The following is a 25,367-nucleotide window of genomic DNA, read 5'->3' as shown; positions in this document are numbered from 1 at the left end:
GCAGGCTCCAGATCATCCAGAACACTGACTCCGTGGTGAGATCTTTCCTCACCCACTGTTTCCAAGGCACAGGGTTCCAAGAATTGATTCCAATCTCAAGAAAAATCTAGATTATCACCAGGTTTATCCTTTAAGATCAGTGCAAATCACAGTTACAATAACACAAGTTCAAATGAGCCATGCGTTCAAAAGAAATGAAGGTGTAGTTCCACAGTGGGTTTTACCGAGCATGCTGTTCCCCTCGGATGTCTGAGAGTCCGGAGCCGGCTGGTGAGCAGTGTCTCCAGAGGAGGAGCCGTCCACTTCCGCTTCACCAATGTCCCCATTGACGCTCAGATCCGGTCCCAACACGATTCCATGTTTCTAAACACAGGACAAAGTCAAAGCATTAGTTCAGTCAATGAGTCGGCAGTTAAACGTCTGTTTGGCTTTGATAAGAAAAGGATTCATCGAATAGAATAGAATCAGCAAATTAAAAATTAAATCACATTTTCAGAGAATTTTAAACAACAGAATACAGAAAGACACGTTATCTTTTTTTCTGTGGCTTTATTCAACTGAAGAAGAGCACACCATTTACTGCAGGTTTATTGGATTCTGCTGCAACGTATGTTTAACACTTTACCCCCCCATCGGCATAGCGGTGATGAGATAATGAGTGAACTTTCAGTTTTTAGTGAACCATCCCTTTAATATTCACTGTATTTAACACGGTAATAACATATTGAAAACCTTATTTTCACCTTTATAGTTTCAAACTGTATTTCTCACACGCTTACACATCGCTGGAGTTGACTACACGAGGAATTAGACAGACATGTTCTCCGAGTACCTTCAGAATGTCTTTGAGCTTCACCGCCTCCTCTCTGAGCTCGTCTCGCTCAGTTCGGATTGCGTCTGTGTATTCTTTCTGTCGCTCTAAGGCCTGAGCAGAGCCGCAGCAGAGGCAGAGAGGAAGGGAATCGTGGAAAAGAAGTGAAAGTAAAGGTGTTCAGCATCATGCAAAGGAGAGACAATACGGAGAGACAATACCAAATGTAAAAAATAAAAGGGTTCACGGGTCGTACCCCAATTTTTTTATCCTTCCACTCCACCGTCTCCTGCAGGTCGGATATTTCTCTAACAAAACCGTCCTGTTTCAAACGCAGCTGACGGATCTCCTGAGTGGCAAGAAAGGAAAACAAAGCTTGAGAGAAAGAGAGAGGAAGAGGAAAAGAGAAACGCAGCGCAGGCGAACGGTGGAAGAAGAAAGAAGAAGCTTCTCTAAGTGACAGACTGAGTATAGAGCAGTGGTTTGTCGATTCCTTCGGTGAACGGCCATCAAACTGGACTGTTGAGTTCTCATCCATGTCTACTTCACAGCTCAGTGACACGTTATCCCACTGGGAGACAGATACTCACATTTAGCAGCTCTTCACTCTGTTTTAGTGTCTCTTTCATTTCACTGAACTGGAACTGAAGGACACCGTGGGCGTGTTTCTCTCGCTCGAAATCCTGTGTAGAACAAAACACAGTTGGACAACAGATAAAACTTTAGTGTTTTAATTTTAAGCGTCCGTCCTCGGTAAACAAGAAGTCTGAAATCATCGTCATTCGTCTTTACTGGAATTTCAAGTGGCCAAATTCCAGAAAGCTCTCAGACCATCATCCTGTCTCCCTAGTGTACCTTGACTTTCTCCTCGTATCCTCTATTGGACTCCGACAGCAGCTCCTCCAGCTCCATGAGCGAGTCCTTGAGCGTGTCCACCTGATACATCAAGTTGTTCTTCTCGTTATCCAGCTGAGCGTTGGACACCATGGCTTTACGATACTTCTCCTCCACCTCTGATAACGTGTCCTGGGGTCACGACACAGAGAGAACAGACAAATGTAGGAGCTGGGGACTTATCTGCATCTCACAGGTTTTAATGCTGGTTGAAGTGAAGACATGAAGGCCGTAATGAAGAAAGGCAGCAGCATGCAGATGCAACTTTATTCAATTGCATTTTCACACACAGAATCCTACAACTTGCCAGTGTGTGTGTGGGTGGGTGTGTGAATATTTGTTTTTTATCATCAGTTAGTTTATCGATCTGCAGTAACCAGTGCACGCTCAGCAGATTTTGGGAGGGTCTCACTCAGGCTTATACCTTAGCTTCTTTTAGGTTCTGCGTGTACTTGATTTCCACATCCTGAATCTGATCCTTCAGTTCATGAATCTCCTGGTGAAGAGGGCAGCAGCAGCAGCAGCGGGGACAGTGAGCAGAGAAGCACAGGGTGACAGCATCAGAAAGAGGGAAGCAGGAGGTTTGATGCAACAGTCACACGGACAGAAGTGTTTTGCAGAAAGAATGCAAATGGAATGAACCGAGCACAGAACTGCATAGAAAAACTTTCTGATAAAATAAACATTTCCTTGGATCTGTGGTCTTCTTTCCACACTCTGAAACATCAACTGAGATGAATGTTCATTTCATTTATTTTTGGTCAGAGTCTCATGTGGACGCACAGGAAGCGTCTCTCCGCTCTTCCTCCCTCTCATTTCTTCAGCATTACCTTGATTTCTCGTATGGACGTCTCAGCGTCTACAGTTAAGGACGTCTCTCCACTTCCCCTTCGGGAGGACGTCCCACCCAAGGATGTGAGCGTAGTTGCAGTTAAGGCAGAAGCTGCTCGAGATCCCTAAGACAAGTGACAACATACATATTAAAATTAAATTCTTATTGTCAATATTCTCCATGAACTGAAATCACTGAATGCATGTTGAGTGGTCGACTCACCTTCTCAAGATAATCTCTGTCCTCCACCTTTTGAGACAAAAAACAAAATACAGTCAGAAGAATCAGAGGATCATACAAAGGGGCGAAAGGAAAGAAGTTCAACAGGCAGCAGTGATTAAACCTTGATGCTTCCTACTCAAAAAACCACACACAAAACAGCTCAACCTGTTTTATATTAATAAACACAACTTATATTTTAATGTGGAACATCATGCAAATGATTAGTCGATGTGTCAATCGACTGGTCTGAAATCCGTCTGACATTCCTTCCATTCAACAACAAATGATGTGTTAAAGCAATAATAGAATAATTTCTGCGTTAAGCCACACACACTCAGAAACAATCTGGTTGTTAGACAAACTGGGAATCAGCACACAAAGAGTGAGGATGGACCGCAAAACAATCGAGCAGGAATCCAGCTCACATCCCAGTCTCGACCTCCGGGGGGTGCCGACAGACTCACATCTGAAAAGTCAGGGATAGTAACATCGTCCAGGTCCCGGTGGAGGCCACTGCCACCGGCCGCACTCCTCAAATAACTGGCAACAGAGCTGCAGTTGTCCTACATCAGCCAGCAGGGGGCGAGACATATCAACAATGGAGCCAAACATTTGCAACAAGAAACACCAGTCACTTAAAAAAACAGTCAGTAGAAGTGGAGGATTTACGCATATTCTTTTCTTTGGATTTAAAATAATCAAATCACCAACTTCTTAATTTTGTATTTTCTCAAAGAAAGAAGTAACTGGACAAGCTGCATGTTGGAAATGAAAGGGGATGAACTAGAGAACGTCGATGAATGCATCACACTGTAATTCATTTACCAAAAGGCACCTTGGACATTCTGGTGCAGCCCATCGCTTCATACAATGACAGCTGATGGATCGACACACAATCTAAATCCAAAACAAGCCTCAACTGAAGCCCAGTTGCTGCTACAGGCTGGGAACTGGGAACTGTGGGATGTTACCAGTTATCTAAGTGTTTCTATTCAAGTCACCTCACTGAAGGGCCCTGGCACCTTTGTGCACATGCTGTGGCGTCAAAGAACCTTCATGGTTCTTTGGATTCTGCACCGGTTGACACCAGGTTTTGGCACCAGCCATAAATAAAGTGTTTTTTTATTATTCTTTAAATTTCCCCTGGAACTGTGAACGGCACAAGCTCATCTGTGATGTTCTTACTTCACTGTTGAGTAACCTCAGCGCTTTCTTCCACTTTCATATTTCTCTCTAATTGAAATGTCACACAGCATCTTGTTCTCCATTAACAAAGTAGACTCCATGTCCACCACCTACTTGTGCTCATGCGCTCACACAAGAGAACAATCTTTATGTTTTGTGCAGAACTCAGCGATCACGATGGTTCTGTATCGAGTCGCTGTGCACAGCATCTGAAATCTGCACTCGAGGTGCGAGGGCCCTTTAATGCTGCGTGTAGCTTTAAGTGCGTCTTGGATTCTCTCTGAAGTGAAACAGTGGATTCATTACTCAATGCTGCAGTGTAAGAAGATGATGATGCTCATCATTTCGTGGGTAGCAGGGTGTCTGAGGAGAGGGAGCTCACCACTGGGCTGGCCCGGGCTGAACCGGCCCTGCTGGAGGCTCTGGAGCCGGAGCTGCGATAACTAGTGTAGTCTAATGGCTGCGGAGGAAACACACCGTCATGTTCCTGTGGACACGTGCAATCCAACGCAAGCAGGGCATTCTGTAAAGGCTCACTCAGTCCAACACAACAGGCAGCACACACATCGCGTGACACAGCATTTCAGAATCTACGTCACCATCAGCTTCGTGCAAAATGTGTTGTTTCCTAAACCAGTAACAGAACTGAAACGTTGAACTAGATCATAATAGATGCAAAGTCTTCCCCATGCAGCAGCAATAACCACAACAACAACAAGAACAACTCTGTCAGTCAGTAAGTCAAGGACGGTCCAACTCACATAGGACAGAAAGCGTCGGTCACAACTGTTAGTCGCACACCAACTCAGTTATTTCACAAAAACATGGCCACGCTCATGTTTGTCAAACCAACAAAACCCATATTTCCAACTAGTTCTCACATGGGAGCTGGATCCAGTGAGTCTGCGTGATCCACTGCAGACGCTGTCTTCATATAAGGAGTTCTGCACATGTGACTGTGCAGACACACACACACACACACACACACACACACACACACACACACACACACACACACACACACACACACACACACACACACACACACACACACACACACACACACACACACACACACACACACACACACACACACACATACAGAGTAAACAGGATGCTAATGATTCAGGGGTGTAAAACAGAACAATTGTGAAAAGAAAACCAAGCTAAACCAAAGTCAGTGCCCGATATGTGACAGAAATATTGAAATATCCATTAAAGCCTTTGACAACAACACTGGTGTGTTCTAGGCGTCAGTAACGCCAGTGAAAGTTGAACTTAAAGTCTGTTTTCTTTTGTCTCCTCCAACGAGAGTCAGTTCATAATCTGCAGAGCATCAGTGAGGCTTTGTCAAGTGTTTGTGCGTCTGTCTGAGATACAGACCTGGTAACCATTGAAAGCTGAACCTGCGATTCTAGAGGAGGACAGACCATTGAGGCCGTACAGGTCAGAGGAAGAGAAGGAGCTCTGAAAGGATGAGAGGGGAAGAAGGAGGGAAGAGTAATGAGCCGATATAAGGAGGGACACGGGAAAGAGAAGAGACAGGAAGTTCAAAGCATGCGTTCTGGAAAGTCGCCTCAACTTGTCAGCAAAGGTGTAACTTACACTTGTTAGCATTGTATTCATACCATGGCACAAAAGTGTAACTCGGACTTTGTCTGTAAAAGTTGAGTAAATCACATGCACAACACAACACAGTGCACACCATCAAGCGCGTTTTAAGATAGAAAAACATCTAGACAACTTGTGTGCTCATAATACAGACTTCAACACAAAGTCATTTTAAAAAACATATTACTATACTGCCAGGAATCAACTCTGGGAAATTCAACACAAAACAAAAACATGCTGCACATGCATGTATTGTTCTGGAAAACACGGGAAAGCTTATTTGACAAATCACTATACGACTCATTTAAAAAAACAAAAGGTCGTTAATAGAAGAAACAAGTTAGAGTTAGCGGCACATGATCACAACTTTAGTCCTTTAAGAGAAGTGCACATCACGGGTCTGCAGAGCAGTGCCACCCACCGGCTGCAGCTCGGATCTCGAGGCACGAGACAACCGGCTGTCGTCACTCAGTCTGGAGCTCTGCGAGTCGGGGGGGGGGGGGGGAGCACAGGCGACAACATCAAACCACCACAAACACTAACGTCTCCACATCCGACTGACACAACAGTTACACAATTTGTTGGTCGACTGAGGATGAGCAGTAAATCATTTCTCTGGTGAAGACAAACCTCACTGTTCTGTTTAACACTGACTGGCAGACAGAGGGTCGAATTAAAGAAGCAGGTTTTTTATACCTTGTAAAACGAGAGGGAGCGGTTTTCTGAATGAAATTTATTTGAGTTGAGAAGCTTCATATGCAACACTATGCCACTTTTTTACCCTATAACAGCAGCTTCAAAATGATTTGATGCTTCACTGACTTGGGAGAATGATGCTGGTGTCACTCCCTGAATGTCTGTTCTTACTCTACGTAACTTTGGTGAGTGGGTTGGATCTCCTGTGAGAAGTCACTGACTGAAAGTCTCCGTTTCAACTGTCACCATCAGGTCCAGCAAGTTCAAGAGTAATGCAAAACCTTGTGGATCAGCTCAAAAGACTGACAAGTGTTTGGTACTTTTATTACAGCGACAACAGAGGGCGCTGTTTCTCAGTAAAAGTTACACGGTGTTGCTTTAAGTTGCCAATTCCTCGATTGTTTTATTTCAAACTTTGCTTTGTGCAACTCCACTGCAGCAGAAATGGAAAATCCCTTCAAACTCTACAAACGTTTCCTCTGTTTGAAAGTTCTAATGAACTCAACACATCGCCCTGTTTGGGTCTGGCCTCAATCACACAAAAACTATCAATACCAACTCAATTTCATACCTCTGTGGTTTTGTATAACGGTATTTTTCAAATGTTCATCAACACTAGATCAAACCTGGATATTGTAATAAGGCTTTTCAGTAGCATGGATCGGGGGCAACACGCACCGTTAGGTCTAGCTTGGACCCGCGGGAAACTCGGCTTTCATCGCTGAGTCTCGAGCTCTGACAGCAGGAGAGAGAAGAGAGGAATGAGTGATTCTCATGTAGGGTGGGTCATGCAATCAACTAAACATCCCCACAACCGACCAGATACAGATGTGACACACAGCTACTAACCCTGCTGGACACCACACTGTGATCATCGTCATAGCCGTTCCCCTGTGAATAGAGAACACGATTGAGAAACACTGAGGCCATTTCTGAAGGCGGCTTGTGCAGTTTTGAGCTTTCACGTACATCTTTGTCTTTGTGCTTATGTTTCTTCTTTTTCTTCGGCTTCTTAAGTGAGGCGCCCTTAAGTGAAGGAAGAAACCGTGAAGGGTGAAAACGAGCCAACGAGCCAAATCTCTTCTCGAGAAATCCATGCGAAGTACAACACATCCACATGCACGAGGCACGGACTCTTCAGGCCACTGGTGAAATGTACAGTCAAGGTCACAGTGGAACAACGTGCAAAACCAAACAAATCCATTCAGCTGATAAACTGCCCCCAGAAAAAACATCACTTAGAACCCAGAGACAAAACAGATCCTGAAATAGAACTGCCTTTTTTTTTTGTTGGTTGAAGCCAAATAACACAGTGTTCTTTTTGTTGAAATCAAATCTGAACTTTCTCCAAGTTTGGCAATGACCGGTCACAAAAGCTCCAACAAATACATGAGCCAACATAAGAAAACAAGTTAGTCCACATTCATGCAGAGTTTCCTACATAACGCGACGTTAATGTGTCGTATTGTTTATGTCCGTTAACTGTGTTTTACTATTAAAATCTCTATGATGCGTATATTATACACAAACATTCCTGTGACTATGTGACACCTTCCAAACCAGGTGTTAGTCAAACAACGACAGGTTAGAAACCAGACTGTTTCAAGAAGATCGGCCCTTACCCCTCCAGCATAAGACCCGACCGCATCAAGAGGCGACTGTGCAGAAAAACACGACAACATCAACACAACCAGCAACAAGTACCGCTCACACTGACGCACCTCGTTTGATTATCAAGGACAGACACACACAGCTCGAGGAAGACCAGTTGTAAAAAGAAATTGTAGTAAGAACGACTGAAAGAGAAAAGGGGCTTGAAGAGGAGCTGTTTGAGTGATACTGACCCTGACACTTCCCCGGCTTCCCACTGACATCCGCTCATCATCGTCTGAGAGCTGTGTGAGAGAGCATTGGAATGGATGGTTAGACTGGACATCAACAAGTGAATCAACAGTGACTGGGAACAGTGGATTTTAACATCTTTCTCAACAGTGGCTCATTCTACGACTGCTCCATATGTGACCTGTGTTTTTAAATTGGGATTATTGACCTAATGCTGGTATATGTACGTTGCAAATAAAAGCCAGGTTACAGAAAACTGTGATGAATCGAGAAACATATGTGAACATGGAACAATATAGTTTCTTTAGACAGAAATTATTATTCCACAAATTGTACATTGCAGTAATGCAATGGCTTAAGTGGCAATAATAGAAAGAGGGTTGTGTAAATCTAGATCGTCCTGAATTATGAAAACAATAGAACATTTTAATAACAAATTAAACCAAGAACACATTAGAACTCCAGATAATAGACTTCAGCAATGTTTAGAACAGTCACTACTGTACGGTGCATGCTCATCAACCTGATTCTAACATTGAATAATGTGTCATTCCCTTGTGTCTTTCTTTTCAAGTGATGGAAGACAGACTACGGTTCAGAGGAGAAGCCGGAAACAGAGGGAAAGCTACAAACCCTGTGAATCTGTGAAGAACGTGAGTATCGCTCACTGTCCTCCTGGATGACAGAGGGAGGTATGAGGGAGTAAAGGTGGAAAAGAGAGGGGGAGGGAAAGTGTGAAGGAGGAGAGAGATGTCAAAGATCAATGAGACGGATGAAGGAGGAAGTACAACACATCTTGTCCAGTTCAGGGAGTTGCACATTAACATTTCAGCTAAACAAACGTTTCACGTGCTTGTGAGCATCACACTCAACCAGTTATCCAGCCGACAAACCACTGACACACAGTTAGCAACCACAACATCGGAACACTTTCCAAAATCCTGTCACCCTCTTCCAATGCACCTTGCAAAAACACACCATGGTTAATACAATTAGTCGCACACAGGTTGTTGAACCTCTCTTATGATGCAGGACTGGTCAAACCAAGTAATCAATGTGTTAACCTCCATGCAGCCTCACACCCACAGGGCAGAGAGTCGTGCTGATTGAAAGCCAAGTGGGCAGCCGGCTCTGTCAATGACATCAGCATTAATGTCCAAGCTTTGACATATTATAATCTGTTCTTTCATAAAAAAACAGGCTTATCAGGAATGATCCGGAAATTACAAGCAGACTGGGCACACTGCAAAACCAAAAGATATAAACCCATGCAAAATATTGTATAAGTTCACAATGAGGTTGGTTTTAATTGTCACACGGAAACGGTACCATCCATTGTTCAATATCTCCCCATCTGTTGTCCACACGCTCATCAAATTTGGTGTTCAGCCCAGAATATTTCTAAAAGGAGACAGTAAAGGTCAGAAAACAGAGCACAGGTGACTGGTTCACAATATTTTCTTGCACGTGCAAAAGATGATTTAGCTTATGGCTGACGTGAGAAAGAGGAAGAGGAAGAGGAAGAGGAAGAGGAAGAGGAAGAGGAAGAGGAAGAGGAAGAGGAAGAGGAAGAGGAAGAGGAAGCCTACCTTCTGCACCTGAAAGATCTACACACCAGCACCGGGGAGAGGAGGAGGAGGAAATGTGGGAAGATATCAAACATGAAAAGAGGAGAAAATAAATCAGCCTCATTAGAGGAATTAAGGTGAGAAATGATTTGTCACTGAAAATCAACTGTAGCAAAGAAGAGAAAAGCACAGATAAGCACTGTCACTTGTGGGTGTTGTATGAAATATGGGACGTTTGAGGACGTACAAATTAAATTACCCACAAACATATATTGTTTGCCGTGTTCTATGCTGCTTCATTCAAGTAGCATCAGTGTTTCATGCATCTCAGAACTTCCCACAGATCAACCCCCAGCACAACACACTGAAAACACACCCTACCCTGACTGTTGCACTTTCCATCCCGTCGGCCCAGAACTTTAATCCAGATTTGCTGCCACTGTCTCCTTGTACAGTGGCCCAACCTACAGATCTCCTGCTTTGTGATTCTGGCTCTCACAAATGGATTTGCAGCGGACAGCGGACTTTGTCTTAAAGGTCAAATCCCCAAACTGACGACCTCTACCTGCAGCAGCGTCAGACAATCTGCTGCATTTGTCTCGTCTGCTCAAGAAAACAAACTGATCCTATGTTTCAAGAGGTCGACAGCGAGTTGTAGAGGTCGGCTGTGTACACCGTATAAAGTATAACGACATAAGTGATGGGGGAAGTCCAGGAAGCTCTGATACCAGGATTCAGTAATTCATCAAATTGTTCTATGAGACAAACACATGCTGTCCCTGAAGAGTTGACACAAGACACATCTCTGCATTTGACCCTTGACTTCCAACTCTCTCCGGTTTCACCTTTGACATCTGCCCAAACGCCGTCAATCGAAAGATATTGTTTTGCACTTTTAACATCAAATATAACACGTGAGAATTAACCAGAGCCTAATGTTTGTCCATAGCAGACAAAACACCGACTGGATGGACTGTGTCTACGACTTATCGGTCATTACTTGTCTCGACACCCAATTAGCCACTGAGCGAGGTGGCGCCATAAGCCCATTCATCGGTGAGTTACCCGGTCAGCTTACACGTTTGCCACCGTTCCCTTCAACTCACCGAGCTCCCCTTGTGGACCAGAGGGGTTCTTGGGCGCCCAGTGAGGGCAGCCTTCAGCCCCCTCACTGTGAGCCGATGCCCGGCCGTCCTGCCGCCCTCAGGGAACCAGGACAGGTTGCATTCCTCAGCGCTCAGCAGGTGAGACCATGGCCGGTCATGTTGGCGAGCTCCCGGCAGGACGCAACGCTAAGACTTCACCACGTCTTGTTTCCTGCTTTGAAGCCAATAATCCACCTTTTCCTTCTGTCTTCAGCGAGTGAGAAGTTTATCCGGAAACTCAGAACGCGGCCGTGAGCGCTACGACCCATCGCTCACGTCAACAACATCGCAACAATAATAACTGCTCCACTGGAGCCTGGACCTGGGACCGCAACCTGCTAAGCTACTTTAGAACTCGGCTAAAGGGTTTAGGACGCACGGCTGGCGCACACACACAGACACGCACACACACACACAGGCATACACACCAGATTAACAATCATTGTTAAGCTGTCTGGTCTGTGTGTGTGTGTGTGAGAGAGAGAGAAAGACAGTGTGTGTGTGTGTGTGAGACTGTTGTTGTTGGGCTTTGTTGTGATTGCTTAATAACTGCATGCTGATTTTCCCAGTAGACTTTGATGGTATGATGGAAAATGGTTTATATATATCCTGCAGGTAGAGAACAGGGAGCTTAAGAAAGTGTGACTCTCTCCATGCTACAGACCTGTGTCAGTAAACCAGAGAAGGAGAAACAAGCAACACACTAGTGACCTGCAGTACAAACACACAACCACACACAGACCTTTCACACACTGCGGGCATGCTGAGGCTCTCTCTGGTCTTTTTGCTCATCAACCATGTATAAGGTTTGTACAACTGATGAGTAAATATCGACTGAATATTGTATTTATTTTAAAGAATAAAAAAAAATGCATTAAAAACAGTTTCGGATGCCGAAGAAAATGTGACAGGGCCACAAAGAAGAGCCACAATAAAAACCAACTGGCCATATTTGTATATTACAAATAAGAGTATGAATAATTATTGGTTTGTAAGAACTGGTGAAACTTTATCTGGTCTTTGCTCTTTCATCTCCATAAGCTCGTGCCATGTTGATAAGACTTCTAAATGAATGTGTCTTGGAAAGTTTCCATTCAAAGCCCTGGAAGAGGTTTTGGCGTGCGATTAATTGGAAAAGGTTCAAACCCTTCTTGAGAGTAATTAGTGAGCCTCTTTAAGGACTTTCTACTCGTTGCTTTTGGCCGACTCGGCACTAATCCTCCCAACAGGAACCCACACTGTAAAAAATAGCAACATCTACTGATCATCTAACCTCACTTTTACTTCGCTTAATATTCCCCAACAGAATATTCACAAAGTACAATGGATGACTAAGAATTTAGAAAACGTTTCTTCTGGGATCTTGTATCGTTGTGAATATTGTGGAGTGGATTATCTTTAATCCCCCATTAGCACGGCGTCAGTTATTAAAATTAATTTACAGCGTGTGAAGGGATTTTAGGGTAGAACTGATTTATCCAGAGTTTATAAGCTGATCCTGACTTATATTCAATATGTTTTAGAATAACTTTAATCTTGAAAAAACAGTGTGACGATAAACACTGCATTCGCTTACGTCTTAAACTGTACCTGTGCATTTTCCTTAATTCACTTACACTTTGCAGTGTTGCACTGTGTTTACACCTCAGACCTTTGACCAGCAGGATCACAGGTCAAAGGATGAAGGAGTCTTTCAGCTTAACAGTGTTTGTCGACAGGAAAAAACAATCTGCCGACTCGGGTTGAAACAACAACCTGACTAATCTGCATATTAACCGACAGCACCTAGTGTCAAATATCTGATGTAATAATGCTGCATGAATGTGTCTGACTGAGCTGCTTTAGGTGTCATTAGGGTACGAGACAGAAACTCCTGATGTGATACATGCAGCTCCTCACGAACCTGTTTCTCTTTGGATCAAACCAACATACTACACCAGGCCACATGTGGGCAGTGTTAGCCAAACCGTGCCTGGTATTTCACGGTTTGAAATGTGAGAGTGTATTCGGACTCGTGTACCTCCTTCTGTTGCCTCTCCAGCTCCTTCATGCGGATCTCTCGGGCCTCTGCCCTGGCCGCCCTCTTCGCTGCCAGCCTGGCCTCGGCCTGCGGGACAGAGAAAGAATAGAAACACGGACAGAAAGAAGATAGAAAAGAGAGAGAAAGGAGACGGGAGCTGAATTAGACTCGAGAGACATTTAATTACCAAATCATAACATATATTATCTCAAGGCATTTCACATATTAGGTTCGAGAGCTTAAAGTATAGAGGAACACAACAGTTCCCACAATGAGCAGGCAAAACCTGGAACATGTTTCACTCGATGTGACATTGTTGGGAGATAAATTCACCAGACACCAATTTGCCAGCTGTAAAATCAGAAGGAATAAGTGGTTCCTTTGCTGGATGGTGAAGTTTTACATCGATAATCCAAAGAAATAGGACTACAGATTCATATCACAGGTGTCACACTACACTAGATGAAAATATCTTTAAACAGATTATTATATCACATCTGCTGATCTGTTTTGACAAGTCACCAATCCTGTGACAATCTCCAGACATGCAGTCACAACAGTGTGTAAATGTGTGGATGTATTTATACGTCTGTATTCGAGGGCTTTGCCTTTGCTCCACTCAGCTCTGAGAGCTCAGCCTCTTCCTTAAAAGGACCTCTCTCACAGTGTGTACTGTATGTGTGTGTGTGTGTCTGTGTGCAACCTAGTGTGTGTAAGCATTTCCTTCCTCTGACTTTGCGGTGGAGACTTTTACCGCGTGTTCGCCTCTAGGTGGAGTCACTGCACCCCCCCTCCCTCTGACTGTCACTCAAATGCATTTCCCTTGTGTCAGTCATTATGACCAAGCACCAGGAAGCAACAGACAAAGAGGCGGTTTAGAAAACCCTCCACCCAAACTGCACACACATGCACACACCCACACCCACACAAAATGAAGAAGTTTCAGACCATGATTCACTCTGTTCACATTCATTATTTTAAAAGAAAAAGTAAAACATGTCCTGTTCCAGCGAGTAAAGAAATCGGCTCCATCTCCAGGACACTGACCAGATGAAGGTTGAACACTTTGCATAATTTGACATTTGTCACGAGTTTTTGCATTAACTACAAGAGAAACAGGTTCACAGACTTCATTCAAATGAGAAAGAGAAGTACACACATACTTTACAACATGCAACACAATACAGTGAGAGGCAGGACAGGCAGACAATCATATCATGCTGAAGTAGACTTTCCTGTGAACGACTAACTTGACAGGCTGTGAATTGTGTGGACGCAGTAAACCCCCGGCACAGAACACCAAGCAGGAAGTCTATTCCCCATGTGCCACAACTGATGGTTGACTCACTATGTCATCGACTATTCAGTTAAATAAGGCTGCAACATGCACAACACTGAGAGAATAATCAGAATGCAAATCAACCACGGTCGGTGTATAAAGCTGCTTTCAGACCTGCACTGAAGTCGACATATTTTATAAATACAAGTTCTCAAGGCTGCACGTGAGAACTCAAAAGTCAGAATCAATTTGAACATTCAGGACATACTTCATACTTCTGACTTTTTCCAGCCAGGAAAATGTGAGTGAGTGAGTGAGTCCATGTGAGAAGGAAGGAAAAGTTCACAGCTAGAAAGTTTAGGACATTTCTCACACACACCACGGTACAGAAACTGGAAGAAGACACACAGAAGACGTTGGTGAAGATGTCAACTGAGAAATAAAATGAGATTAGAGGATTTTAGGTGATGAGGCCCCATCCCTGTGTCCATGTGCTGTAAACGTAAATGTCACGTCCTGCCTCCTGCCCTCTCTCTACCCATGTCACACCTCATCTGAATGCTGGGAAATGTTCCTGTTGTGACCACGCTTGACCCCAGTTTTTTAGACATTTTCTGCAGTTTACATCTGATAACAGCTTGAGACAATATTTGCTGAAATGAGTTCATCAGAACCAGGGAGGGAGAGTTCTACATTTCTCCTCACCTACTCTCTACACTGTCTATTATTCAGGAACTTGTTGAGCATGTCTAGCAGGAATCCTTCACAGTCCCTGGTGAACAACTATAGATGTACAGAAATAGAAATCAGGTCCAGCATGACTGATATTCCACTGTCACCTCCAGTGCAGATAGACAGTTAACACACTGGCATCAGTATAAACCCGCTACATGACGTACAATTATCTGTCTATGTATAAAAACTACAAGTCAGACATTCTTGCTCACACATCCTGATGTCAGCCATTGTATTATCTGCAACTCCGGATGACTGTATATATCGTAGGTGGCTCTAGATAGAACGTTTGACCTAACTAGGGCAGTAGATAGCATCACACATTCTTTTTATTCCTGATTCACAGCTATTTATAATGACCTACATGGACCTGGGTTCTATCAAAACTGTGCTAATTCAGTGGTGTGACTGTTCTCAAGGGAACCAATGAGCTAATTTCACAAATCGAGGCTCTAACAAGATCGACCACTTGGACATTACGTCCGAAAAGGTTAATATATGAAGAAAATTAACAGTTTTTAAAGTTTTAATCAATCAACGGGAGGGTGTAAGAAGCTTTAATTCCACAAAGGCTGGTTTTGAATTGCACTTCATGACCTTACAGTGTGCATGTGACACTGTGGCTGCAGAGGACAGCTGTGTTGGCCTGGACTCTGTCAACCTGAGCCCTTGTGTCCACTGACAATCTCAAAGGCCACCAAATCTCCAAGTGCCACCACAGCTCAATGCCTGTCTGGCCTGCCTCTATCTCCTGAGAGATTATTTCCCACGCCCCGAGGGTCGGTCGTCAGCCGGCAAAATGAACGGGTATTTTAATGACCATGAGGGCTGAGGGGACGGACAATGACAGCAAACAGAAATACTGCAGATTTCTAACCAACTGGGGCTCTGACTGGGTTTAAAGAGAGGCAGGACCATTAAGTGCACACATAGTTGTTGTTTTTTATTATCCAGTCAAGGGCGATAGAGACTGAGTAGGAAAAAAGAATATAAAGTTTGCTTCCTCTTTGGAAAACCTATAATTCTCCCATATGCTGCCGAGAAGGGAGCGGCTGAGGAAAAGCTGGGCTCATTACGTCGCCACAGACATGAGTCAACTGGATGGATGTAATTTTCTCAAACGGTGGGAGAGAAGAATAAATAAGCCTTTGTCCCAAAACCCTTAGAAAAAAGAAAGGTATTAAGGAAACCCATTCATTGGATGATTTACAGAGCTGCAGTGTGGTGCAGGTCTGCAGCAGCGGGGGTGAGGTGTCACGGTTCTGTCGTGTTGGATCCAGATACAAGGCTGTGGACGTTGGTATCACAGATTTGAACTCAGTTTCAGAATCATTAATTTACTGACAAGTAAATCAGAAGCTGTGGCAGCAGCAACATCTCACCTGTTTTTTAATTTTTAATAAATCCGTCTGAAAAAGCTAGATCCCCTCATGATCCAATCATGAGCAGTTTAAGGAGTAATTAGTCTCGAGACTGTTGAAAGCTCTGGAAAACATAAACTGGTGACTGAAACTTCAGCTTGGATTATTCACCAAAGTCACCAAAAGCTGATAATAAAAATTAGCCAATATCATATTTGTCAGCACCCACTATGGACAGGATGGATGTGACTGATATGAGCTGTTGAACCAGATCAAATCTGGATTTAGCTGATTTAAATGTGGTTTCCTTAGTGGAGGTATGCGGCCTACTCTGTGCCATTTGAGTTTTGTACTAGGTCAGTAGCTTTTCCACTGCAGAACATTACAACATTGACCTCAATGATAGAAATGCTCAGTTTCTACCCCGTTAAAGATCCATGCAAACAATGCTGACTCATCACGCTGAGCAGGGCTGTGCTGTTCCAAGGACACATCATGGAACAGCTGAAGAGCTCCCAGCACAGCAAACAACCTGGTAAGCAACTGTGTGCAGGCTACTTCTCACCAGGAATAAAATAAATAGGGTGCTTCAGACATTTCTAAAAATAAAAACAACAGAGGCGTCTGGAGCTTCAACAGTGAAGAAATACGATGCAGCCCAGGAAATTATATAAACTTGTCTCCAAACAGTAACGATTAAACTTATTAGCAAACTTTTAACTACTAAGAGACGACAAGTTATCAAAAGCCGCCCATTCACCACACATGACACTAAACTGTCCTTCTGTAGAAGTTGTGGTTCTATAACTAGAACAACACTGTGAAATACTTCATTGAGCTTCAGGGAATTTATCTCGGTGGATTGACAGTTTAATGTCCTCCTTGTTTTTCCTTGTGGACGTAATAGGAAGCATCTTGTAGCCTGGACGATGGCGCCTCAGGCAACAGGTTATGTTGCAACTGTCCCACTGCTACCGAAGCATGATGGGAGTGAGCAGGAACTTCCAGGAAGTTACACAACGCAGTTCTGTGAGCAAACAGGAGATCAGTGTCAGAGAGGAATTTCTGCGACATGTTTATTTCCAAAAGATGATTTATTTCTTCATGAAGCTGCACACATTCATATAAACACTGTTCCTCACTTATGCCTCAGGGCTGTGACACCCAAGAAGCTGAGGGTCTCACTCACGGCCACATGAACAGACTTTGGTTTAAGGACAGTGTAACAGGTCATGACTTCAAGAGAAGGACTCCACTGACTTTGACTTTGAGCAATTGCTAAATCTTAAAGAGAAAAGGGAAGGGGTGTAACAGCAAACAGTCTTTCAGAGAATACACAGAAGAGAAACCAAGCCGTTTGCATCTGGGGTTTTTTGTGGTGCTTTTCTTTCCCATGTACATATTTCGTTATGATGCGAGTTTGCTTTCAGCAAAGAGTGGAATTACAGTGCCAGCACACAAATGGGATGCACCCCCCCAAACAAGCTGAGGCAAGAGAGCTAGGGGTCAGGAGACATGGAATCCAGAGTAATACTGTAGAACATTTAAATACTGACATTAAAAAACACACAAACAGTGCAGATCTCCATCATGTTCATAGAAATCACTTCCTCTAGTTAAAGCACAAAGTTTGTTTTGTTTATGTGAAGCTTTTATTTTGAAAGGTTGTGAACTTGGCTCTGAGGATTGTGAACAGTGATGAAGCAACTTGGAGGATGAACCGTTAAGTTAACTTCACTCTGCACCAGAGACTGTTTATAAAAATCCATGCACACAAGGTCCGGAACACAAACAATAAGAAAGTTCTCTTGTAGAACATTTTGAGGACGACTCACTCTAATGACGAGGGACAGTTCTGAAGCAGCTCCAGAGCTTTAACACAGGAGAAGAGAACAGCCCATTTCAAACTGGCAGGTTCACCACAGGCACTGAATGGTTTTAGTTATTTTAAAGCAAAACAAAGAAAGAAATCACCTCCAAATGTCACGTTTGCTAGTTTTCTCTGTCATTTGCATGTAAATTAATAACTAACACATATTTATACTCAGAAAAGTGGGATGGACAGGTTTCTGTATTTTACATTTTGTTTGACTAAAGAGTCAATTAATAATTTCCAGATTCCAGCTCAACACTGAAATCCAGACCTGACTCTGCTCATCAGGTTAATCATTGGTTTGAATTTGTGTTTGGACGATTTGTCTTGTTTATCGTATCCTCGCTGCCGTCTGTTTTGCCTTCGAATGCCTCAGGGTTTTTCTATTTGATGAAATCTAATACACCTGCATTCAAATCCCCCCCGAGCCGCACCCGCCACTGCTCCCTCCGCCCGGGAGGAAAACTCAGCCGTGGAGAACAAACAGGAAGGAGTTTGTGATAACAATCTGCACGGGGCTGTGCAAGTGATGATGTCATCAAGAGGAAGCCAACACACAGAGAGCCTCCACTTCCTTTTAAGGAGACATGAGACTGGCAAGCCAAGCCAAAGGCAAGGGTTTGTGTAAACAGCAAACACAGATCAGCAAATACACAAGTAATAGTTTGGCCCATTAGTGCCAGTGTAAATGCTTCATGGTTATAATGTGTGTTTCCTGGGAATTGTGTGATGTGCTCTACAGATGTTGGACTCATCTGGATAGATGTGCAGGAAACCCCTTTACAAGAGCAGCACATTTAAACTTTTACATGACATCAAGATTGGACACAACTTCAATATTTACTCAGTGAAGATTTGATCTGTGTAAACGTGTGATGCTTCTCCGCCGTATTAATCATTAACTCGGCTATGGCAGCATGAAGGACTGAGCCGTGTGGCCTTGCTCCTCAGATCAGTGGAGGAACCCAGAGGGGATTGTGTGGTGGGCTTCCCCTTCCTTGCCGTCAAGCCCCAGACTAATCCGCTCTAAATACTCTTCAACGCTTCACTGAGCTTCTAACAGGCAGCCAGCACCGACCTGGCAGCTTAATCTCCAGTTTAGACTGTCTTCTAGAAACACACACTACAAAAGACACAATCACAAGGAACCTGACGAGGAGCTGTGGACGGAGGTCTGGTGCTTACACCTTCACCTTGTTGGAAAATCACATAGTTCATCTGACTTTCTGAGGAATATCAGTGAAGTAATTTGCCTGTTTTTCTATGTCATATAATCAAGACTAACCTTCACTCTAAATATCTCTGTTGAGTAAATGTTGGGATGAGGACAGAGGACGTTGCACCTTCAGCCATATGAGACAGATTCTGATTCGTGAAGTTTGGCTTTACAAATTAAGATTGATTGATTGATTGATTGATTGATTGATTGATTGATTGATTGATTGATTGTGAATTAATTCATTTGGAACGATGCTCGTCTTGCTTTTGTGGAAGTTCGGGGTCTGAAGTCCATATTATGGATAAAGCAGGACTTTGACCTAAATTCAATCTATACAATAACGTTGTTATTAGTCTAAGTGAAAGTGGGAGTATTTCCTGTGTGAAGAAGAATGTGTGTGTGTGTGTAGTCAATAACTGGTTTTGACTTTCCAACCCATCAGGACAGTTAGGAACATAACTCCTGAGCTACAAGTCAATATTTGTCCCATTGAATACAACAACCTTCACAGGCCAAGTTTGTGCTCACTGTCAGTGTCTGGATTTACACTGTGACACATCTGGGTGAGACCTGAGGGTGTAACACAAACTCTCCGTGGGAATCTTTACCTCATGAAAGTAAGAGTTTGCCTCGGGCCAACTCCAGGAATGCGAGTGGGGCTCGGCCGGTGTAAACATCTTCAAACCTCTTTGAAAGCAGGTGTCTCGCTTCGCTCAGCAGATGATTTGAATATGATAGGTCTGAAGCCATTTTTTTTTTTAATTTACTCCGGAAGATGTCGGCACCGACGGGTCCAGACTTTCATGTCATGACCAGGATGACGAATGTCTATTAGTTTACATGTCGAACCAGTTTAAGCTTGTACACCGGAGCAGGAAAACCAGATCGACTCAGTTCTAAGTGTCAATATCTGACACCCACCTGAGGGGAAACGGAGAAACACCATGATAAACTGTGGCTTATGACCTGTTGACTATTAAAACAATAACTATATCGCTCTAGCGGAAAAAGATCTATAACAGAGCCCTTCAAAATAATTAGTAATAACTACTTTTTGGACTTTTCTCTTACTTTAACACTCAAACTAACACTTTTAGCCGAACTGCTGCACTTTTATTTTTATGTTCACAGTCTCAGAGAGAATAAGATCCTCAGTGATGGAAATCAAATCTGAAATGATCAACTCTGTTTTTTAATGAGAACAGAGCACCAACAGCACTGGCACGGTGGCACAGCGGTGTCACCTCATAGCAGGACACACTGTGTGCAGACTACACGGTCACTGCAGGACAGAACAAAATGACTCACAGCAGACATCTAGACTTGTCATAGTAATAAAGACACCGTGTTATTAACGGCTCTGTTCTGCTCCAGTGCCCCTGTGTGGTATCAGCTCTGCAGTGAAACAGCATAAACGGTTCCAGGAGCTTCACACCGCAGCAGCTACACAGTATAGGACCACTTCACTTCTTAAAATGTTATGTTTCCACTGAGTGTTGGATTGTAGACTTTCATTTAATAACTATACTTTGTTCTTTGGCACATTTCAGTCTGTTTGAGAGCAGCTGATCCACAGTGAGTCGTCCTCAGAACAAATCAATGTTTACAAGCTGGATTCCCACAGTTTGACAGACAAACCAGTTTCCTAAAGAACAGAGCAGCTAATGCCCCGGTATTAAGAGGTGGCAGCCTGTCTTGCTGTGGGGTCTTCTCCCATTTGGTCCACCATTAACCAGGTTAACAGATTTACCAGTTCCTCTGAGCCCTGTGATACTAAAGGGCAGCAGAGGGCTGTTCAGAAACATGACACCAAAGGACCAGAAGTTTCCACAGACTCAGACTCAGCTCCTACGATCAACTTCTTCAGCCTTCTGTTCTACACTGGAACACCAATGTTCTCGCTGCCAGGGCGGACAGTTGGTGAGGCACATCTCTCCACCTCCTCCACCCCCCCCCCACCCCCCCGCTCCCACTGGGCCCAATCTAAAACTGGGGTGCAGCAACAGCTGATCTTTCAGGAGCATCTATTTTTAAAACTCTTCTTTCAGAATGGGCCAACTCATCAGGGCTGACATGCCATCCCGTCAGATGACTGCCAGTGAGGGACCTGACCCCGATGCTACTTAAAGGCACAGACTTTCTCCCTGTTGCACACGTGGGCGAGAACTGGCTGAACTCACTGGTTTTGTGGTATCCTGTTTGGATGTTTAGTGATTGCTGCTGCATCCTGGTGCCACTGCTGCCACACAAGATAGACGACAACAAGAAACAAGTAGCAGCTGCAGGAATGTGCAGTGTGACTAGTTTTACTTGCTGCCACTCACAGCTAAAAAGTGATGACTAAAAACGTGTGTATGTCAGTTACAAATGATTTGCAAGTTAGGTGAAACATCCGGGTCGGGTTAGCACAGACTCAACTTCCTCCTACAGCTGCACACACTTTTAAAAAACTTCCCTGAATGAGATAAGAGGTTGTGACGGTTGGTTTCAGGGTTTGATGCTCATCACTTTACAGCAGGAGAAACACACATTCTGCTGAGTAACAGGAAGCAGCGTCCAAACTAAATATACATTTGTGACAGAAAATATGAATCTATATCTATCTGCTAATTCCACAAACGTCCGTCTCTGTCTGTACGTGGAACCCATGTCTTAATTTGTCCTCAAAGTAAAAAGCACAATGTTCATTTTGATGCTGCATAGCTTTATATCCATCTGAATTACAGAGCTTTTATTTTGAAATGTTTTGAATCTGGTTCTGGAGATGGTGCTGATTGCCAAACGGAAAAAGTCAAAGAGCCGCCAGGAAATGTACGAAACCACCAGTTAAATCATTCGAGCGTGTAAATGAGCCACACATGTGAACTGTAATAAAGCAGAAGCTGTAGTATTTTATAAAAAACATTTAACTGTAGATGAACTAAGTAGGATACAAACACAAAGTTGTGTAACTTCACTCCTCGTCTGCACCATAGTCCAGCACACAAACAACAAAGATTCATTAATGACGGAGAAGGAATTCAGAAGTAGATCCGGAGCATTAACACAGACCGGGCAGCGAGCTGGTATCTCCAAGGACAGAAGCACAATGTGGCTTCTTTAATATACAGTTTCCTTTATAGACAGTCGGTATTTTACTTTGAAATAAGACTGAAACACTGATTCTTTACTTGTGTTGTTCCACCTCAGGGGACGGGAGTGTAGACAAAAGCGTGCCGGGTATCACACTTCAGACAGCGACTTAATTCCCGAGGACACACGCAGCCTTACATCTGCCACAAAACATCAATTCCTCCAGCTCCAGACTCATCACAATAAAGAGATTAGAGGCCTTGTCAACCTGTCACAACACGACTTCACCACCTGTTGGAAACAATGCAGAGCAACTGCTGCTCGCTGCAGACGGACGGGGGGGCACAACACTTCCTGCAGGTTGGAACATGAAAGGCCTATAATCCTTCAGTACAGTATCATTAATCTGCTACTGCACCTCGTCTCATACAGACTTCTAATTTGCATATTTAATCACTTTCCTAATTGTTTAGCTGTGTTCATATCACTTTGCTATTCATTTATTTATAAAAGTTAAAAGGTCTGTTAAGGTCAGATACACACTACATTGAATTGCATGATCTTTCTAGTTGGTGTAAATTGTGTTATTGTTCCATTGATGGGAACTTTCCCTCTTCAGATTCTAAAATACTTAGTTTGAGTTCAATATAATTAGTTGTATTTGTTTTATTTTCTTTTTAGCTATTCATAATAAAGTTTAGCACCCTTTGTGAGTTTTGTAGACTCAAACAACCCCCCCCCCCCCACCCCCCACCCACCACACCACCACCCATCAGCAAAGTGGTGAGTAGATAGTGAGTGAACTTTCATTTTTCGGTGAACCATCCCTTTAAGAAGAGCAATTTGTGGCTAATTGATGAATTAATTAAAAAATACCAGTAAAAACAAAGATACCTGTGCCAGTCGCAATCAAACACCAGTGTGTGTGTGTGTGTGTCTCTCTGTGTGTGTGTGTGTGTGTGTGTCTCTGTGTGTGTGTGTGTGTGTGTGTGTGTGTGTAGGGTCCACCATCACACCCAGCAGTGAGGTGGGTCTCCTCAGTGGGACTGGGAGAGGAAGAGACCACCCGGTGGACTCTTCCTCTCCCAGTCCAGCTCTCCTCTTCTTCCTCCTCCTCCTCTTCCTCCTCTCACCTCTCTGGCGATGAGGTTCAGCGCATCGTCCTCCGCGGTGGACTTGTCCTTCTTGCTGGACCGCTTCCGTCCCGCACCCTGTGTCCCCATGTCCCCCGGCTCGGCAGCAGCGGTCCTCCGGCTTGTGTCCCGCAGCTCGAATCCCGCAGATCGAGTCAAACCCGGGTCATTGTCACGCACACATCCGCTCCAACGCGTCCTCCTCCTGCACCGGAACTGGCTTGAGACACGTGCGGTTCACTGCGGGAATCGAACGCGCGACAAAAACTTTAGCTCCGTCAGGAAAGCGTACAGAAGAAGAAAGTGTGTGTGTGTGTGTCTGTGTGTGTGTGTGTTCTCCGGACTCGAACCTGTGACACACAACAACTTCAAAGCCTGAAGTCAACCCGTGCTGCCTTCAAGTGCTGTCGGACATTTCACCACAGCACAGTGAGGCAACGTCACATCCATAGACTGTATCCTCTCTGTTTGAAATCATAGAACGGATAAAACAACTTTGTGTAACCACAAAATCTGCCTGTGCTAGATCTTTGTCACGTTTCAGTGTGTGTGTGGAGGGGGGTGATGTTTGTATGGTTTGTCCAGTGTAAAATAATTAATACAACTCTTTTTTTTTTTATTATTTGCCTTTATTTAACCAGGTCGGTCCCGTTGAGATACAATGACCTCTTTTCCAAGGGAAGCCTGGCCAAGACAGCAGCATATACAAAAAAAATGTCAACAGTCACAAGACACACAGAAATCACATAACACAGATAAAATACATTTAGATACATTTTAAATAAGGCAACAGGACTAAAGCTCCGGATTCACACCACAACAAGAACAAGTGCGGTATGAAGCCGCTCCAATTTCTCTCACACGAGTCTTCAAAGTTTCAAGGTTTATGAGTTCCTTTAACTTTAGAGTTTTTTGCAGTGCATCTGGATTTATGTGTCTGCAAGTTTACACGTCTGCTCTCTATGATTAACCGGTGATACCAAACCAAACTGGTGAATCAGTTTTTCTAAACCTCTTAAAATAAATAAAACAGAATAAGAATAAGGGAAAGTTCTGTTTTTATTGTTAGTATTGGATGTTGTCCTTGAACGCAGCACCGGCCTCTGGCTCCGAACATGTCCGGGGGTGGGGGGGGGGGGAGGTTTGAGTTCCAGGCAGAAACCACAGCTCCTGTTGGGCGATCGCACTCTCTCACACTCCCACTGCTATTTTTACTGGTGACCAGCGAGGACTAAAAACAGGCTGGAGCTTCTTAAAGAGGCAGAAGAGGGAGAGAGTCCGGACTTTACTGCTGCTCATCCAACGCAATGTGAATATGTGAATCCCATAATCTCTCATGCCAGTACAGTGTGGCAGGCGAGTTCATAATGACCTCAATAGATATTTTGATACCCTGTGATATCACTGGTGTAACACTTGTAAACGGCTGTAATATAACACAGAGAGTTTTCTTCACCTGGTGCTTAAAGGTCCAGTGTGTACGATTTAGATGAAAGGGATTTATTGGCAATAAAAGACATTTCCTGTTGCCACCAAGGGGGTGCTGTAATTTAAAGTCAGGATTTCTGTGTAGATGTCATCAGGGCGGGAATCTTGTCTTATGTGTGTAGTTTGGACCCGATTGGAAAGTGTTTGTCCGAGATACAGAACCTCGTGTTTTGATGGCGTTTAATCAAACTTTGACGCCACGCCACGGTCACACGGTGTGACGAAAAATCAATTTCTAAATCAGTTTTTATCTCCATCTTGTTGTGATGACACTCATCTAAATTTTAAGTTGATCTGATGAAAGCCCTGGGACAAGTATGGTCAAAATGGCCACTAAATAGAAAATGGCGGGCTTCCTGTTGCGTTTTTCACAATGCTCCT

The 25,367-nt window shown here is 43.8% G+C and overlaps 1 protein-coding gene across 7 annotated transcripts in view; it reads right to left on the bottom strand.

The window, feature by feature from the left end:
• lrrfip1a (leucine rich repeat (in FLII) interacting protein 1a) overlaps positions 1-23,732 on the bottom strand; it is a 30,147-nt gene extending 6,415 nt beyond the window's left edge. For 2 of the 7 annotated variants that reach the window (XM_061089237.1, XM_061089232.1), the window contains exons 1-11: positions 23,499-23,732; positions 12,827-12,913; positions 8,096-8,146; positions 2,760-2,786; positions 2,536-2,661; positions 2,130-2,201; positions 1,667-1,837; positions 1,402-1,494; positions 1,068-1,160; positions 833-925; positions 225-363 (exon numbers count right to left, since the gene is read on the bottom strand). In XM_061089237.1, the coding sequence (XP_060945220.1) occupies positions 225-363; positions 833-925; positions 1,068-1,160; positions 1,402-1,494; positions 1,667-1,837; positions 2,130-2,201; positions 2,536-2,661; positions 2,760-2,786; positions 8,096-8,146; positions 12,827-12,913; positions 23,499-23,588 (1,042 nt within the window). In that variant the 5' untranslated portion in view covers positions 23,589-23,732. The remainder of the gene's footprint in view (positions 1-224; positions 364-832; positions 926-1,067; positions 1,161-1,401; positions 1,495-1,666; positions 1,838-2,129; positions 2,202-2,535; positions 2,662-2,759; positions 2,787-8,095; positions 8,147-12,826; positions 12,914-23,498) is intronic. The other 5 variants (XM_061089238.1, XM_061089234.1, XM_061089233.1 and 2 more) reach the window with 4 other exon arrangements.
• Positions 23,733-25,367: the final 1,635 nt, after the last annotated feature.

The sequence above is a fragment of the Limanda limanda genome, chromosome 16 (assembly GCF_963576545.1).
Source record: "Limanda limanda chromosome 16, fLimLim1.1, whole genome shotgun sequence".
NCBI lineage: Eukaryota > Metazoa > Chordata > Actinopteri > Pleuronectiformes > Pleuronectidae > Limanda > Limanda limanda.
Note: the sequence above shows the minus strand (reverse complement) of the source record. Positions and strands in the feature narration are given on the sequence as shown.